We start from the raw sequence: 17,253 nt of genomic DNA, 5'->3' as shown, positions 1-17,253 counted from the left end.
CATGGATTGGCATCTCAAACAAGAAAGAGATAGCCCTTGCTCAAAATACCTTTAAATACTTAACTAACGTAATTAAAGAAGCTTTCTCTTTTGTGGTTTCCAATACATTTGCCTGTAGTCATGCTGTTAAAGAATCTAGTAAATTTGTGCTACTGCTTTTTAAAAGTATAAAATCTGGTTCTGTTTTTTAGTATTATTCACAGTACTTGCATATATACCTTCTTTAATATGCCATTTTAGTTTGATGGACCATTCACATCTATAAAATATTTTCATTTTACAGGTCTTTTATCTTTTGGAGTAAAGGAGTCTGCATGGGTGAATAAAATTTTTACTGCTGTTAACATCTTGGTCCTACTCTTCGTTATGATTTCTGGTTTTGTGAAAGGAGATGCTGACAACTGGAAAATAAGTGAAGAATATCTCAGAAACCATACTGCAGTAGCAAAGTAATTTTTAAAAATCTATTTCCTTGCTCATATTCCAAGCAGTTTTCTGTTACACATGCTTTACTGGTATATACACACCATTAGCATTTTAATATGTTTTGTCACAAACTTCAAAGTCAGTAAGGTGATGTTTTTGCTGTTATTTTTGTCTTTTTTACAAACTTGGACATAAAAATGTCATCTTGTGCAGTTTTGTAAAGCAGAACTCTGTCTTGACAAGAACACTTTAAGATGTTTTTCTGGAGTGGTAGTGTAGGAAGGTGTATATGTTTGTCCTACCAATAATGAAAAAATAAAGTTATGTTTCTGCTGTATTTTTGTTCTTTATAGGAACATCTCATCCTATGACAATGTGACCAGTATATATGGAAGTGGTGGCTTTATGCCATATGGTTTCACAGGAACATTGGCTGGTGCTGCCACCTGTTTCTATGCTTTTGTAGGATTTGACTGCATTGCAACAACTGGTATAGTATTTATATATGTGTGTATATATGTTGAACAGGATTTTTTTGTAAAAAAGCTTAAAACCAACATAATATGTCTACTCTTCTTACTTGGCTTTCTCCCAAACCTTCTTCAGTCCGTGTAGAATGAACCTGAGTTTATTCCTGAATATGGCTATAGTTATGGGATGAAGGAGAAGGTTTTGCTTACTTTATTCCTGTTCTAAAGCAATTAATTGTTGCTTTCTAAGTCTGGAAAGTGCTTAGTATACAATATTTCTGCTCATATATGTTAATCACCTGCTCACTTTTACAAGTCTCTGAGATGAGGTGTCTCTTCTAAAAGCTGGCTTACGTTTGGCTGATAGGGAATGAGTACACTGAACTTATGAACTGTAGGTAAATAACTAGAAATACTGGTCTTTGAGAACTCTAAGTATACAATTTATGTCCTTTAATATTCCTCTATTTTAATGCTATTTCTGAGAACAAAATACTGAGTTTAGTTCTGTGTCTCTCAGCTTATTTCACTCATATTTTTAAAACTATTACTGATTGATTCCCGTGACTTAGATTAACAAACTATTTGTCTTTGATGTTATCTTTTAAAGCTGAAGGTGGAAATTAGTAAGAATTTTTGGTGGGGCATTTTTTCTGTTCCTTTTTTTCAGGAGAAGAGGTCAAGAATCCTCAGAAAGCCATACCCATAGGAATTGTGGTGTCCCTTCTTGTCTGCTTCATGGCCTATTTTGGGGTTTCAGCTGCACTGACACTAATGATGCCATACTATCTGCTAGATGAGAAGAGTCCTCTGCCAGTAGCATTTGAGTATGTTGGATGGGGTCCTGCTAAATATGTTGTAGCAGTGGGATCCCTTTGTGCTTTGTCTACAAGGTAAAGACATTGAAATACTAATTTTGTTGGGGAAAGCTGATGAATAATATATTACATTTATATGTATGTTCATATGTTCATTTTGAAGACTCAGTCCATGCAAATAATTAGCAATAAGTATTATAAGCAAGTTTTATACTTAAGCAGGTCTACATCAGAGTAGCTACATTAATTTAGGTTCCTTTTTTTTTTAACTGTACTGTTACCGAACTCTATCTCTTTGGCAGAATTTTATTAATAACGTACGTATTTTCAAAGATATGACCTGCAAGTTATCTTTATTAACTGGTAAAATAAACTTCACCCATTTTGTCCTTTCTTGCTGTCCATTCTTGATGGCTCAACAGCTATAGGCTCTGTGTATTTGCAGGCAAAATTGAAGAGATGATTAACTAACTCCACTCCTCATCTTCGTTACCTGTCTCTGTTTTCCTCCAGTAGCCAGTCTGTCTTCTGACATCATCTATTCCTGTGGTTTCTGTGTGGGTATTTGAGATGTAGATTATAACTCTGAAAATATTATAATTTATTCCCCTTTGTGAGACTGTGGATTTAATCTTAACATGTTATTTTGATTAAAAAAAGATCAGGGAGGACATGAGATGTATTAGTATGTATTCATATATATTATGCACCAATTTTGATATGATACAAATGCTTGCATAGAACAGAAAATTGCTCGATACTTAAATTCAGGGCTAGAAAAATGCTGATGCCAATGTTCTACCTGAACTTATGTAGTTAAGGAGTCATTTGCATGAGCTTCAGTGGCAAGAATACTGGCTGCCTTTCCACAAAGGAAAACAGGATGCCGGTGGAAGCACTAATGCTAACAGCATTCCAAGATAACCTTGTAGGCTTTAGCCTAAAGATGATAAGCATGCTGACTGTGGACAATAGTTTAGATAAAAGGAATATTTAGACATAAGAGGGAATACAAAATGGAAACAGGTCCTGAATGACATTAAAAGAATTGTAGGGCTGACTGAAGAATGTCACGGTGACAGTTTCCATCCTGAGATTATAGTTATTTTCTCTCTCGTTGTCATGGTCTCCTCAGTTTGGAAGGTTTTACTGAATTGATAAATACTGAAAGTTGTATATAGACAGAAACTAAGTTAAAGAAATTAATATTGGAAAGCAAAATGACCTGAAATGGTAAAATGCTTTTTTAGAAATTTGGACTGTTGGTCTATTTTTCCAGTGTATTCTGAAGAATTATTACCTCAGGGTAAAGATGTTCATTAATATTTCATGTATGTGAGTGTACTTAAAGAAGGGTAGAATAAATTAATTTTACAGAGCTACAACAGCAAAGAAACATTCTTTTTGGAAGGTACATTCATACATTAAAAACAGTTCATTTGCAATAAAACTTCTCTTATGTCTAACCTTAACACTTGTGTCACAGAAGCATTACCAGACGTACTTAACATTTGTGGTATGCAAAAGTTGTGTCTTCTTTAAGTGATACAGTCAATTCTCTAAAGTAAGAAAAGAAACCATTTACCTCATTAGAAACTAATGTGCTTGCTGCAGAGGTTATACTAGCTATGATTTTGCCTTTTGTTTTCTTAATTGAATTTCCCTTTAAGGGAAAGAAACCTCCTAATTTAAGAAGTATGTTTAAGAGCTTCAAATTATCAAAAGTTTAAAAGCTTTCTGTGTTCTACTAATAACAGATCTGAATTAATTAGCTTTAATCGAAAGGAACAATCTGCCCAGCTATACTTGTATGGTGCTTACTTTGAAATACTGTTAATCAGCAGCCTCACATGGAAATACATTTTGAAAGAGATGCTGCTGATGCTTATTTATTGGCTGCTGCTTCTCACTGACAGACTTTCTCCAGGAATACTAAAGCTTAATTTCATAGTTAATGTGATCTGGAACATGTTTCCAGTCCACTAACACCCAAGAACGATGGTGATGGCAAGAGTTATCTTGTTAATCTGAATTCTGCCTGATGACACAATTTCATTAGCTAAATTAATTTTAAAAACCCCAATAATTAAAAAAAAGCAATCAACTTTGCAGTTAAAAGAATTTTCTGTTTGTGTCTGACCTGCAGTACCTTGGGCTATGGGGCTTTCTGGTATTGTCTTCAACCATACACTTTGTTTCTATACATGCCATTAATTAACATTGTTTATCTTATCCATGATACAACTCTGCATGAACTGTTTGCCATGTTGCATGTGTTTGCTTTTTACTCAGTCTTCTTGGATCCATTTTCCCACTACCACGTGTAATCTATGCTATGGCGAAGGATGGGTTGCTTTTCAAATGTCTAGCTCAAATCAGTTCCAAAACGAAGACCCCACTAGTTGCTACTCTATCGTCTGGTGCAGTAGCAGGTGAGACTAAGAGTTGATCATTGTAAAGAAAGGTGCACTGCTAAACATGTTACATATATGGAAATAAACCACTGTTGTGCAGCTTTGGTTTGCTTTGGACTGAAATGATCAAATCTCCTGGTTGCTAGGAAAAGTAGGCTATCAGTAAAACCTTTTTCTTTTCATTTGTTTGTTAATCTCAAGTGCTTTCAAAGCCTAGGTTCAAAATCAACAACAACCAAAACCAAGAGCATCTGTCAACCAAACAAAAAACCAACACCAGCAACACAGAGCCTAAGAAAAACTATACCTAAACCCATTAACTCTTCCAAGCTTTCTTTTTTGTGTAGTTGGGTTTACCAGTAAAGCATTGTGCTTTTAATAACCTGTATTTGAACTATACATTTTTCTGTTCTAGTCTTCTCGGCTCTATGTTCCCTTTGCCCCGAATTCTGTTTGCCATGGCACGCGATGGTTTACTCTTTAGTTTTCTTGCCAAAGTGAGTAAGAGGCAGGCACCAGTTTCTGCCACCTTGACAGCAGGGGTCATCTCTGGTAAGCTCTCAAAGCCCATGTTACTTAAAGCTGAGATTTAAACACTCTATGCACGTGCATGGTACTTTATATTTTTGAAAAGGGCTGCTTGTTAACTTCCCTTGCATGTAAATGGAAATAAAATTACTGAATAATCAAAGGGTGTAAGAACTCCTGATCATGCAAATCATGGTGGTGGTGTTGGCCTTAATGTGAGAGAATTCAATTTTTTTTAATTTTTTTTTTAATACTGACCCCTTGTATGGCGAGTAAGTTTATTACTTAATCTGAGTCCCTTAGGCTGATCCTCTACTGACAGGGTTTCTTATGTACACCTAATGTATTTATCACATCTGTAATGGAGGGGGAAAATAACTGTCACATTTTTATTATGAGATATAAGGAAAAAAAATTACATTTGCAGCAGGATCAATTTTTGTGTAAAATACAAAGATTTTTGAATTGTCTTTCAGAGAAAATGATTCTGGTTTCCTATAAGCTTACCAGGTTGTGGTTGAGGGGCATGTGTGTGTTGGGGAGTTATGTGTGTCTGCATATACATGCATACACATACGTGCCAATATGTATTTTAGCAAAACAGTATTTTGGGAGTTGTTGCCAATTCTTAATTCTTAACATATAACTGTTTCACTGTTGTCCACACTTCTTGCAGAGGTACATGTAGATCAAATTTCATCGCCATTTAAGTGAAATGTCACAGAATCACAGAATATTCTGAGTTGGAAGGGACCCACAAGGATCATCGAGTCCCGCTCTTAAGTGAATGGTCCCTATGGGATCAAACTCACAACCTTGGTGTTGCTAGCACCATACTCTGACCAGCTGAGCTAATCTCAGTTTATGTCTAATCACCCCAGAAAACTGGAAGCTCTAAAAGTATCTAACTCAAAGGCAAATAAATAAGTTTTTTAAGCAATCCAAGTATGAAATAGATGCCTTAGAATATTTAGCAACCTTGGCTAAAATTAATCTCAAATAAGAGATTTAGAAATGAGACTAAAATATTTTTATTTACAATCAGGGTCATGCTAAGATGCCACAAGACTGGAACTGCTCACACCATGTACTTGACAATAATGTGGAAAGGCACGGTCATTGCCGACAGTTCCCACATGAAGCATTATTATCAGTTCCCTTTTATTTGGTCAGAGTACAAATAAATTGCTTAGTAAGTGTAGTTTTGTGGCATGAAATCAAGACCTTTATGTGAAATCACAGTAATTATGAGAAGAAAGAAAACTGTATTACCCCCCTGATAAAGTGGTTGATACAGTTACACAGCCCTCACTATATCTGTGCTGCAGCCATCACTGGAGTGCTTTTAGACAGTCTGGGGAATGTGGTGTGTCAACAGCTCACCTGAAAACTACTTTATTTACTGCTGGAAAAGGAGTAGGTTTATTTTCTATTAAAAAAAAAAAGTGCTTATTTGGTAACTTGCGACCATAAATAGTTTTGCCAGAATAGTTATGAATATATGCAACAGCTTATATTATCTGACTTTTCTAAGCATTTGTACCATGAATAATATTATAGCTTTTAGAAATGTTAAGGAAATTAGGTATTTGGCCATTTAATTAAAGTTATCAGGTCAAGACTACAGCTGAGGCAACTGTCACATGTTATTATGTGACTTACCTTTCCACAGGTCATAATTGCAATGGTGAAACTGCACAAAACAAAATGATTTGCTGTCAGTCCAGTTTCACCATAAATGGATATATCATTGTCTCTTGGAGTAGAATCAAGAGAGACAGAAAAGCAATCCTGTGCCTTTTTGTAAAAGCAATCCTGTGCCTTTTTGTCTCTTAGTCAGAAATGTAAAGGCATTATTCACTTTTTTTCTTATGTTAAAGACTATTCTGAACAACAGAGTAGCCTTTTAAAGCTAGGATTAAAACTTAAATATAGCTACTGTATGTGAGATTATAGTAAATTCTGTTCTTCCTCAGCTTTGCTTACCTATGCTTCTTTGAGCATGCAAAGCAGTGAGGTATTCAAAAATCCACTCTGCAGCTTAATTTTTGAGTTTAGGAACATCCACTATCATTAGAGAAAACAGGATGGTCTTCCTTAATTGGAAAAGGAGACTCACAAATTATATAAAAATTCTGTGATCCAGCAGTCTTGTTTTCAGAAAATCACATTTTACTCAGAACATCTCAAAAACATTAATAAAATGCAAATACTTTAAGAGGTTCCTAAACCAAATGTATTTCAAATCAATTGGAATTAGCTTTTCATTTAATCATGGGTTCTGCTAATTTCTTTATGAACTATGTGCATCTGTATGGAAACAGCACAGACAAAAAAAGACATTCCAGAATCCCCAAAGGAATGTGACATTAGCTTTTATAGACACAGGAATTCTATATGACTCTCAGTATCATGGAAGTTTCTGCCTCGGAGTTGAGTGATCTTAAAAATATTAATTCTTGTGAGATTTTGCTGGCCTTTCCTGAAGGCCACTTGAAAATTATTTTTAGTGGGATTACCATTAAAAAAAAAAGCAAACAAACACAAAACTATTTTATGTGAGACAACTCTTTTTACATAGAGTTCTGTAGCAGCTCAGAAGAAATTTTAATTCAAAATGACTTACTGGTTCAGATTATTTTTCTCGGTTTGGCAGTTGGATCCATCTTTTCAGCTTTGGTGAGATTCTTCTGCAGAATCTGAACCTTATTCTATAAAAATGTATTTTTAATATGGTCCCAATGTGTGGAAATAGTTATGTCCAAACAAGTCAAATATGAAGCATTTGATTATGCAGCATGACTGTACAGCTCACCAGTGCCTATCTATATGAATGAGATTCCTAACTGTAGGGAATTTGGTTTGGGAATTATACCAATGGCTATGAAAATGTGGTTTTAAGGATTACCATGATTTCACACATATTGCTGTCAGTAAAACAACGTAAAGTTAGATTGAGGACAGATTTGAAAATCTTAGTTTAATATATCTTCATATTAATCTTGGCACTCTCGGCTGGACTTGATCTTAAACATTTTTTCCAGTCTGAATGTCAGTCTCATGGAAGTGTTGCATTTTCTTTTCATTTTTAGCGGTAATGGCATTTCTGTTTGACCTAAAGGCTTTAGTGGACATGATGTCTATTGGTACACTTCTTGCTTATTCACTTGTGGCAACCTGTGTCCTCATTCTCAGGTGAGTCAAAAACAGTCTTCGTATTCTACTGTGATTTATCTTGTGTTAGTTAGTAAATAAACAGAAATCACATTTACAGGGCATGTTTTTTGTTAGATAGCCAAAAGCTGCAAGCATGTAAATGACTTCTAAGTAGCAGTGATCCATCAAAGAAAACAATGGTTCATTGTCATGTAAGTATAGCATCTAGTCAAATCAAAGCTTCTTGTGAAATCTAGACAGTTTTTATTTTCTAGAAGTATTGGTCCAAGCATTAGTCTCAAAGGTACTAGTTATAAGCTTGTGTACAGAATTCAATTAATTATATTTTGATATGAATACAATCCATGGTGTAAATCAGGCCTACTACCTTTTGGGGACTGTATGTGAAAGGTGTAGATGTTCTACATGGTTCATGGGATCAAAAATTCAAACAATTTCTTTGTTTTACCTGAGTCGGAAATGTAAGACCAGACACGAGTTTCAAGATGTGGAAGCCTTAGAAGAGAGCAAATATTGTCTCTCAATGAGTGAGAATATAAATACTTCTCAGTAAAACTCCAGTATCTGTCATGATTGTAAAACTGTGGAATTATATACTGCTAGCTATAGCTCACTTTATTATGCATTGTTCTTTTAGACTTGAAAAGTCAGTCTTTATTACTTAAGGCTAATAAATAGCTTTGAAAAGTGTAACATCTTAAATTCAGTTAAAAGTCGTTGTTGCAATAATCTACACTTGAAAAGAGAAGACTGTTTTATTCCATAGTGACTTACTTAGCATGTGTATTTTTAAAAATACACTTAAATGTAACAAAGCAAATGTAAAATTTCAGTTTATGCAGTAGTACACCCCTTACAGCATGGAAAACAAGTCAGAAACAAGCTCCTCTACCTTTTCCCTGCTCTTGACCAACAGACCCTGTCCTCCCTTTCTCCACGGGACTGTTCATTTATCTGACCCATTGATGTACTCATGTAACTTAGAAAACTGTCCCAACAAATCATGAAATAAACCCATAAAAAAAGTGAGTTGCCATGGGGTTTTTTTTATATATGATACTGACTAATAATGCTGTTGCAGTACAGTTATAAATTGGGAAATTCTTATGCACTACTGCAAAGAATTTAGTATTTAAATACATTCCTAGACTCATATTGCTTCAAATCCCGAAGTAAGCCTAATTTTTTTTTGTTATCCTGTTCATTTCATGCACAGGTACCAACCTGGTTTAACCTATGAGGAACCAAAATATCCTCCAGAAAAAGCAGCTTTGGCTGCAGCTGAAAGGGAATCTGCAGTAAGCGAATCACAGATAAATATGATAGAAGAGAATCACTTCCGTCTTCAGGCCCTGATTAATCCATCCAGTTTACCAACTGAGCAGACTGCAACTACAGTTAACTTTCTAGTGGGTCTCTTAGGTAAGGATTCAGCTGCCCAAAATCATATATGCATTAACTAAAATAATGGAATTTATTAAAGACAGAATTAAAAATCTACTGATAACACAACTTCTTTCAGTCATAATTCATTTGCATTCATATAAGAATTCTGTTCTTTTATACTTCTCCATGGATCAATTCAATCTGTAGTCCAGTATATTTTCTTTTAATTAAACATATTCATGATAACACTACATATTGAAGACTTGATATCACTCTTCTTAAAAGTCACTTCCTCTTTAATGCAGAAATTAAGTGACCTTTTATTGTAATTTTGTTTTTTATATAGCTTGCTTGGTTTGTGGCTTGAGTGTCCTCACTACATACGGGATTCATTTCATTGCTAACTTGGAGCCCTGGAGTATTGGCCTTCTTGCTGTGTTAGTGGTGTCCTTCATAGTTATCATTCTTCTCATCCAAAGGCAGCCTCAGAACCAGCAGAAAGTGGCCTTTATGGTGAATAACATTTTCTCTGTTATTATTTAATGAGCGGTTTTGATGGATTCTAACAAGTCAGACAGAGAACTTAGAAACTGGAAAACAATTCAGAAACTGATGACAGTACAATCAATTGCCTGTGTTGTCCACAATCCTTTGAACCACAATATAGTTCACACCTCCCAGAGTATAAGTTCTTTCATTGTGTGTATTCACTTATGTTTTAAGATCAGTTATTTAATGGAAATAATGAAGTATAGTTATGAAAGTCAAGAAATCTGGTGGAGCTGGGGGTGCATTTCAGAAAGAAGGGATATGTATATAAATATATAATATTTTTTCAGCTGTAAATGCAGGAATTCATGAGTATATGTTCATCACAAACTGGAAAGTTTTTCTACAGCCTTAGGGAATATGTATTATACATAATGTATTTTAAAAGTTTTTAAGATATTTAGAAACTGTTGATTAAATGCATTGAAAAAGACAATTTCACTATATTAAAGAGCAAATAAAAATTCAATTCTTTATTAGTGATAACATATGTTACCTTTAGTTTTTGTTACATAACAGAAGTGTGACATGCAAGAAAATATATATATTTAATATATTAAATATTTCATTTTAGGTTCCACTATTGCCATTTTTGCCATCACTCAGTATACTGGTAAATATTTACTTGATGGTGCAATTAAGTGGAGAAACTTGGATTAGATTTAGCTTCTGGATGGCACTTGGTAAGTAATTCTGTTCATTTCAGTCACTTCATACACTAGAACTCATGAGTCCCATCTCAGAACATTCTTTTCCTTAAATATTTGAAAAAACCCTCTCATTTATTAAAATTCAGCTTATGTTCTGATCAAAGAAGAGCATGCTTCAGTAGAAGTACTTATATGCAGTCAAAATCGTAGATACAGTTTTTAGGTAATAGGAAGAATTCCAATAAGCCACAATTTTTCTTCCTAGTAAGTATAGCCAAAATCGTGTAGAAATCTGTAATGGGTTTCTTCACAGTGTATCAGCTATTCTTCTAGATCTAGGCAACTGTATTCATTCCATCTAGACATAAATTAGATATAGTAGTTTCCATGATCTATTAGAGCATTTAATTATGTAAAAACGATGCACTGGCATTTCCCATAAAACAGGGAAGACCTGAAGCATGAGCTCTGATTCAGCTACCTGAAGAAGAAAATTATTTTGCCAAATATGTTCAGCCAGAGAGGGATATATGCATTTTTAATGCACTGCTTTCCTGAAAACCCTATGAACTTTTTTTTTCCTTTTGGAAGGCTTCCTCATTTACTTTTCTTACGGCATCAGACACAGTGTTGAAGGTCATCGCAGTGATGGAGATGATGATTCTTGTTCAGAAAACAGTGGATTGCAAGAAAAGAACCCTGTGGAAGAACTGGATGAACCTGAAAATGCAAATGAAAGGGATCAATTTCTTCCACATGAAAGGACAAGTGAATGTTAATCTCTGCCAACACACAAATCTTTTAAATCTTTAATTGACATTTGCAGACTGAAATTTCAAAAGCTCTCTGTCAACATTGTGCCTCTAGAAAGTGTTTACTACAAGGCCTGACTGATACTTTGGACAAGCTCCTAAACCATCTTCATCATTTCAGAACTGACAGCATGGAGATAAATACTTAAATTACAAAAAAAAAAAGTACCCTTTGGCAAGCAAAAATTTGGAGACATTGTTTGAAGTGTCATCCAAAATCACTGGCAATCATCAAATATGAAGAATTTTATAACTGCCTGCCAGAAGTTCTGAATATTTGACAATGTCTTGTGGACACAAGTGCCTTTCATAGCTTTTCCTTATCTCTGTTACCTGTTTTGGTCACAACCTAAATTCCCTTCCTTCTACTGAAGTAACTCTCATGGGATATAAATTTCATTCAGGCCTGGAAAGTATTTGCAAAATGAATGGTAATTGTATGGATATGATACTTTGTAAAAAAGTAGACAATCATATATTTATGTTAAAAGAAATAATTGTTTATCTTTACTAATCATGACTACTAATCAATAGTCATGGAGAACTCAAGCAGTAAAGATACTTCAAAGGCTTTTAGTCCCTCTAAATGGTATTCAAGATTTCTACTTTTGTGAATGCCTTTTCTTTAAAAGATGCTGTGTGTATAGAATAATACTCTCAAGAGGAGACCTGTTGTTTTCTGCAAAAGCATATGGGAAATAATCTGTTGGTCACAGTATCAACAGTGACAGTCGTACGTGATTTAGCAAGTACTGTGCTTTTGATTTTAGAAGGGCTAGAATTTCATCCCTAACTACATAATTTGGTACTTACACAGCAGTCATCAAGTTTTCCTCTTTACTACTCATTTCGTGGCACATTCTTCTTTATCATGTGCCAGAGCTGGTATTTCCAAGATTAGTGTTACACATGACTTTTCCTCAGCAAAATTAATGCACAAAATCCCAGTGTTCTTTTCAGATGGAAGGGGACATTAAAAAAACAGACATGAGAGCTTTGGAAAAAAACCCCGACAAACAGTATTTCATCGCTTCATTAAGCCTTAAACATATGTCAGCATTTTTTCGTGGGCAAAGCCTACATCCAAAAATCCATTCATGTGGGTATGATGTCTAAATGCTAATTTATTTAAAGAATGAAATTGTTGTGGCAGTGCTGGGTGAATAATTATTTTGATGCTCATAAAATTAGAAACTATTCTTCTTTCAGCATAAGTCATGTTACCTGTCAAAGGCACCCAGATATTTTAACACTTTTTCTCAGCAAGTAGTAGACTCAAGTTCCATGAAGGGTTTTACAATATTAAGTAATTTTGAAAGAATGTATTTACAGAAACAGGCTCTCTGGAGTAAGAACTGTCTTGGACTTTGTCATGGAGAGTTGTGATCTGTTGCTAGTACTAATCATTGGTATTAATCTTTGTTGATAGGTAAAAAACTTTAGATTCTGGGAAAGCCATGGTAGTTGACAGTAAAAAGCATGTTACTTTTTATAATAGCTGGAATTTCACCCAAGAAAACCCAAAAAATCAACACAAAACCCAAAATAATAAAAACCCAACCCCCTCAAAAAATAAAAAACAAACCCCCCCAGGCTAGTTAGGCTGCTTCTATCTCTCTCTCCTGTTCTTTTTCAGAGCAATAGATCACCGTTTTTTCATCTTAAAATGACTTCTTTCTCAGGAGTCTTAAATCCTCACCTGCAAAATAGCCATGGCTGAGGGAGCAAGTCAGTAATAGCCATGTCAAGTTTTTTGTGATGTCTTTACAAGCCTACAGCAAAACACAGCTCCTTTAAAATTCCTTACACATCTCAGTGTGTGAGAAGCACAGACTTACTTTGTCTTATGGTTGTTGATGCCACAGAGCAGGCCAGCCAAGCTTCCAAGATGCAAACTGCTGCTGTTCTGTGATCTGCAAGAAAGACTCCATTCCCTCCCAAGGCCATCACATAGAATGTATGTGTGCACCCCTGTCTGGCATTAGCCATAGTGATTTTGAGGTACTAGTTAAAATAATTTCTGTACTGCACTGGAATTATCCTTTCAAAGGATACTGTCAATAATAAACTTGTGACTAAAGCAAGTGCCAGCAAAGGCCTCTGGAGAGAAAGAAAAGAAATAAATTTTCCAGCTTATTTACCTAATGGATGTGTCAGTAGATTGTGTATTGACAGTGCCTCCTTTCATTTGTACAAACATTTCTCCTCCCCACCTTGTTAGAGAAATTAGTTATTTAAAAATGGTAGAATGTGCATGTACAAATACTGATAAGGGAGATGGGAGGAGCTGCATCATGGGACCTATCCACATAACTAATGAGATAAAATGAAATGAAAGTCATTGGGTACTCCTGGTTTCTTCAGCTGTGCAAAGCTTATTTATATGTGTGCATATTTAAAGTTATTATTAGACCATGACTTAGCAAAAACAGACAAGCCAGAAGTAAGATATTTATGTTAAGCTTGATATGCATTTGTATATGCAGTCTTGAAATTCCAGATGCTTTAGTGGGACTTGGTAGAAACAAAGGACATGCCATGCTAGTCCTTACACAGGAGCTATGAATGAAACAAATCCTGATTTTGTTCTCACGTTTGCTCTATATCTGTACTTGCTGAGAGAGCAGCTGGAAGCACAAGTCCAGTAGAATTAAATCATTGTTATTTTTAACACTTGTTAGTATTGTAAATTGTTCTGTGAAATAATAATGGTATGTGTTAAAACAAAATATCTATTTTTGGAGGTAGCTTATTGGGTTTTTTCTTCCTTTATAGAAAAAAATCCTCCAAAAACTTTATTTGCCTTGATACATTCTGGATATGCCATTAGATAGAGGAATTATTTTTACCTGGTTGGATTTCAGAAAGTAAGCTAAAACATATTTAATGGAGCACAAATAAATCTTTTTGTTCTGAGGGCTAAGAGTTATAAAACATTTCTGAATAATTCATGTTAACTGAAATGACTTTGTGGTAGTCCATTCCTAATTCTGCAATAGAAAGTTTTATTAAAGTAACTTAGATTTCATTGTCTGTTATCATGGCTAAAACTATTCTAATGAGTATGAGTTTTGCTGAACAACAAATGCTGGTTAGATTCTTGAAATCTGCAAATTACATTTATGTGTCCATATGTTAAAGAAATTTATATTACCTTTTGTTGGAGAACTATCAGCAACAAATGTCAATAGTATTGATGCAGGGTTACTTATGTACTACATATATGAATTTAACTGTGTCATCCAAAAACTTCAAATGATCTAATGCATTTAGAGGCAAAATTCTGTAAAGCTTAAATATATATTCTCTATTCTATTAGATGATAAAAGTACAAGTCTAGCCACCTTTCTCCTAAAAATGATGCAAGTATATATGTTTTTACTTAAGAAATATAAGGAATGTTTTTATGGAAGTTTTAGTAAGTGCCAATATCAGTATGCCATAAGCATCCTGAGATGGTGAAATCCCTGACAGTGTAGGAAATCTGTGGGGGACTACAATCATTTTAATTAGGTACGAGTCCATTGACATTGGGATGCATTTTTTACAATAGGAATTTAATTCACAAGAAGGCTGGCATGTGTTACTTGAGTGCATAGAAAAGAAAATAAAAGCACCTTTTTAATGCTCTTGGGCCCTAATTCTTCCTAGACTTGCTAGGAAGTTTGTATGAATTGCAGTATGTTCACTGAAAGCACTGAAGTTACTCAGTGTTAAGCAAATATATATTTCACAGAAAGAGCAGGTAGTATTTCATATAGTATAGCATATTTGTATTTGTTTTTAATTTCCTCTACTTTTAGTATTTCTTTCTGGTATAAGTTTTGAGGACCTCTGCATTTTTAATGCAAAGCTAAATATAATGCCTTTACCATGCGTTGATCTATTTTCCATCTGATTTTAGAAATCAAACTCCTTAACATAAGCAAAGTTGAAGGATTTCTGTGAATAGACATGCAAAACTATGTATATACATATATTTTTATTATTATTGTCAGTTGGACAATTCTGTTGTCTTTGTATGTTTTCATGAGGCTTTTGCCAGGTAAACTCCGGCTTACTAAGTTTAGTTGGTGTTAGAATATAAGGATTTTAATGTTTAGGAGGGCTTTTCTCTTTTGTGTTAAGTAAAGAAAGTAAAGCATGAAATATGCGTTTCATATCTTTAGAAATGGTTATGTGTGCATTGATTTAAAAAACATTCGTGTTTGTATCAATTTTAACTGTCTTGTTCATGTGTACATTCTAGTGATTATTTCTGTATTATATGCTGCTGAGCATTTAAAATGTAGATAGGATAATTATGATCCAACTTAAACTACAAAGTTTTATGTCTTTAAAGTGCTTTAACAAAATGAAAAAAGTCTTGAATTTTTATGAATGTAAAATGCTTATATTTAAGAATATGGTGCTTTTTTCCACTTTACAATAGAATTGCTATAAGAAACATTTTTAGTTACTTTAGTTCCAAATTCCGATGAAAATTACATTGCTCTTCCTTTACTGTAAAATATGCTTTGTGGGATAACAATTGTGCATTTGTCCCATATTTTTTAAATAAAGCTGAATATCACTTGTATGTACATCATACGACAGCTGGAACTTTAACCACCACTATGGTTTTAGTTAGCACAAAAATAACATAATGACTTAAAGTTATTAGTATGCCAGATATCTAAGGTCATGACATTATGCAAATCATAGAACATTTAAAATAAATAACACGGCAACTTGTATGCATTTTACAGAGGGGAATGCACAATCACTTATTATGTTAAATGGGGAAATGGTCTGGAGATATGAAGATAGTGGCAATGTTTGTTTCCTACTTGCTTCAAAGTACTGAAGAAGTCACTGAAATAGAGTGAACACCCTTTGATTTGGGCATTCTGTGTTACAATGCCAAGCCAGAGATGATGTTAGGTTTGATTTCCAGAGGAACCTTGTCCTGGTATCCACCCAACCTCAGAGTTGCATGAATAAACTCATTGTTTCCTCCTTTTTCCCTTTTTGTGAAAAACCAAACCAACCCAATCACCACCAACAAATAACCCTCTACAAAAACAAAACACCAAAACCCCCCAAAAATCTGAAACAAACCAACTCCAAAACCTTCCTCAACTTTGGATGGTACTGTGGGTATATGTGCTGGTTTAAAGGTAAACCGGCAGGAGAAACGATCCCAACACAAAAGAAGTTATAAGTCAGAGTTACAATTTAATAACAATATTATAATAAATGCAATGGCACAAAAAGAAATTGTTTTCAACCCACAAAACCCACAAGTATAACCCAGCACCTTGGGGCACAAACCCAATGGTATTTGTTGGCCCCTGTGCTGAGACCCACGTGGTTCCCCCAAATCCAAAGTAAAAGGAAGTGAAAAATCTGTTAGTGCAGATGATGGTTGCAGTCTGGTGAAGAGCAGTGGTCTCTCCTATTGAGGTTCTGGTCCTCCTCTGGATCCAAGTGGTCCCCAAAATCCCCAAACCCCAAGATTATATACCCTCAGGTTCAGGTGGGAATGCCCAGTACCTCCCCCAGGGTGGGGAGTTCCACAATGGCTGATCTGACTCTATGAGTCATGGGGTATTTTGGAATTGTTATTGGCCCATTAGCAGACACGCCCCCTCAGGCTGGGTGTAAAGGTGCTAACAACGGCCTGGGGGGGAGTTATCACAGCTGTTATCTCACAGGCTTCATTAATGTCCAGCTCACAGCCTGAGGGGTTGGGTGTGCCTTGGGCAGCTGCTGCAAATGGTCCATTGTTAAGAGTTCTTGGGAAATGGCATAGAGAATTTAGAATACACAGCTTTGGTCCCACCCACACAGTGATAAACTGGTCCCAGCCTGGTGAACTAGGACAGTATAGCGAGAGAATAAAACCATAGCCTTGACATTGAGAACCCCACTGCTAGAGCAAGCTCATTATCTGGCATTGCTTTAAAGACATTGGGGGTAGTCATCTTTTTTCACAGACTTAAGAGTAGCTATGACTGGATTTTTTCAAAGGTATGCTGCAA

General features: G+C 35.0%; 1 protein-coding gene across 15 annotated transcripts in view; it reads left to right on the top strand.

Annotated features, from left to right (window-relative positions):
• Positions 1–15,818, top strand: part of SLC7A2 (solute carrier family 7 member 2) — a 53,905-nt gene extending 38,087 nt beyond the window's left edge. For 14 of the 15 annotated variants that reach the window (XM_071556408.1, XM_071556399.1, XM_071556409.1 and 11 more), the window contains 9 exons: positions 284–449; positions 780–916; positions 1,567–1,789; positions 4,007–4,146; positions 7,749–7,851; positions 9,050–9,255; positions 9,566–9,732; positions 10,343–10,451; positions 11,010–15,818. In XM_071556408.1, coding sequence (XP_071412509.1) covers positions 284–449; positions 780–916; positions 1,567–1,789; positions 4,007–4,146; positions 7,749–7,851; positions 9,050–9,255; positions 9,566–9,732; positions 10,343–10,451; positions 11,010–11,197 — 1,439 coding nt within the window. In that variant the 3' untranslated portion in view covers positions 11,198–15,818. Of the gene's footprint in view, positions 1–283; positions 450–779; positions 917–1,566; positions 1,790–4,006; positions 4,147–4,543; positions 4,681–7,748; positions 7,852–9,049; positions 9,256–9,565; positions 9,733–10,342; positions 10,452–11,009 lie in introns of all 15 variants that reach the window. The other variant, XM_071556397.1, reaches the window with a different exon arrangement.
• The last annotated feature ends 1,435 nt before the right edge of the window (positions 15,819–17,253 follow it).

This window comes from Pithys albifrons, chromosome 5 (assembly GCF_047495875.1).
Source record: "Pithys albifrons albifrons isolate INPA30051 chromosome 5, PitAlb_v1, whole genome shotgun sequence".
Classification (NCBI taxonomy): domain Eukaryota; kingdom Metazoa; phylum Chordata; class Aves; order Passeriformes; family Thamnophilidae; genus Pithys; species Pithys albifrons.
This window is presented reverse-complemented; position numbering and strand designations above follow the sequence as displayed.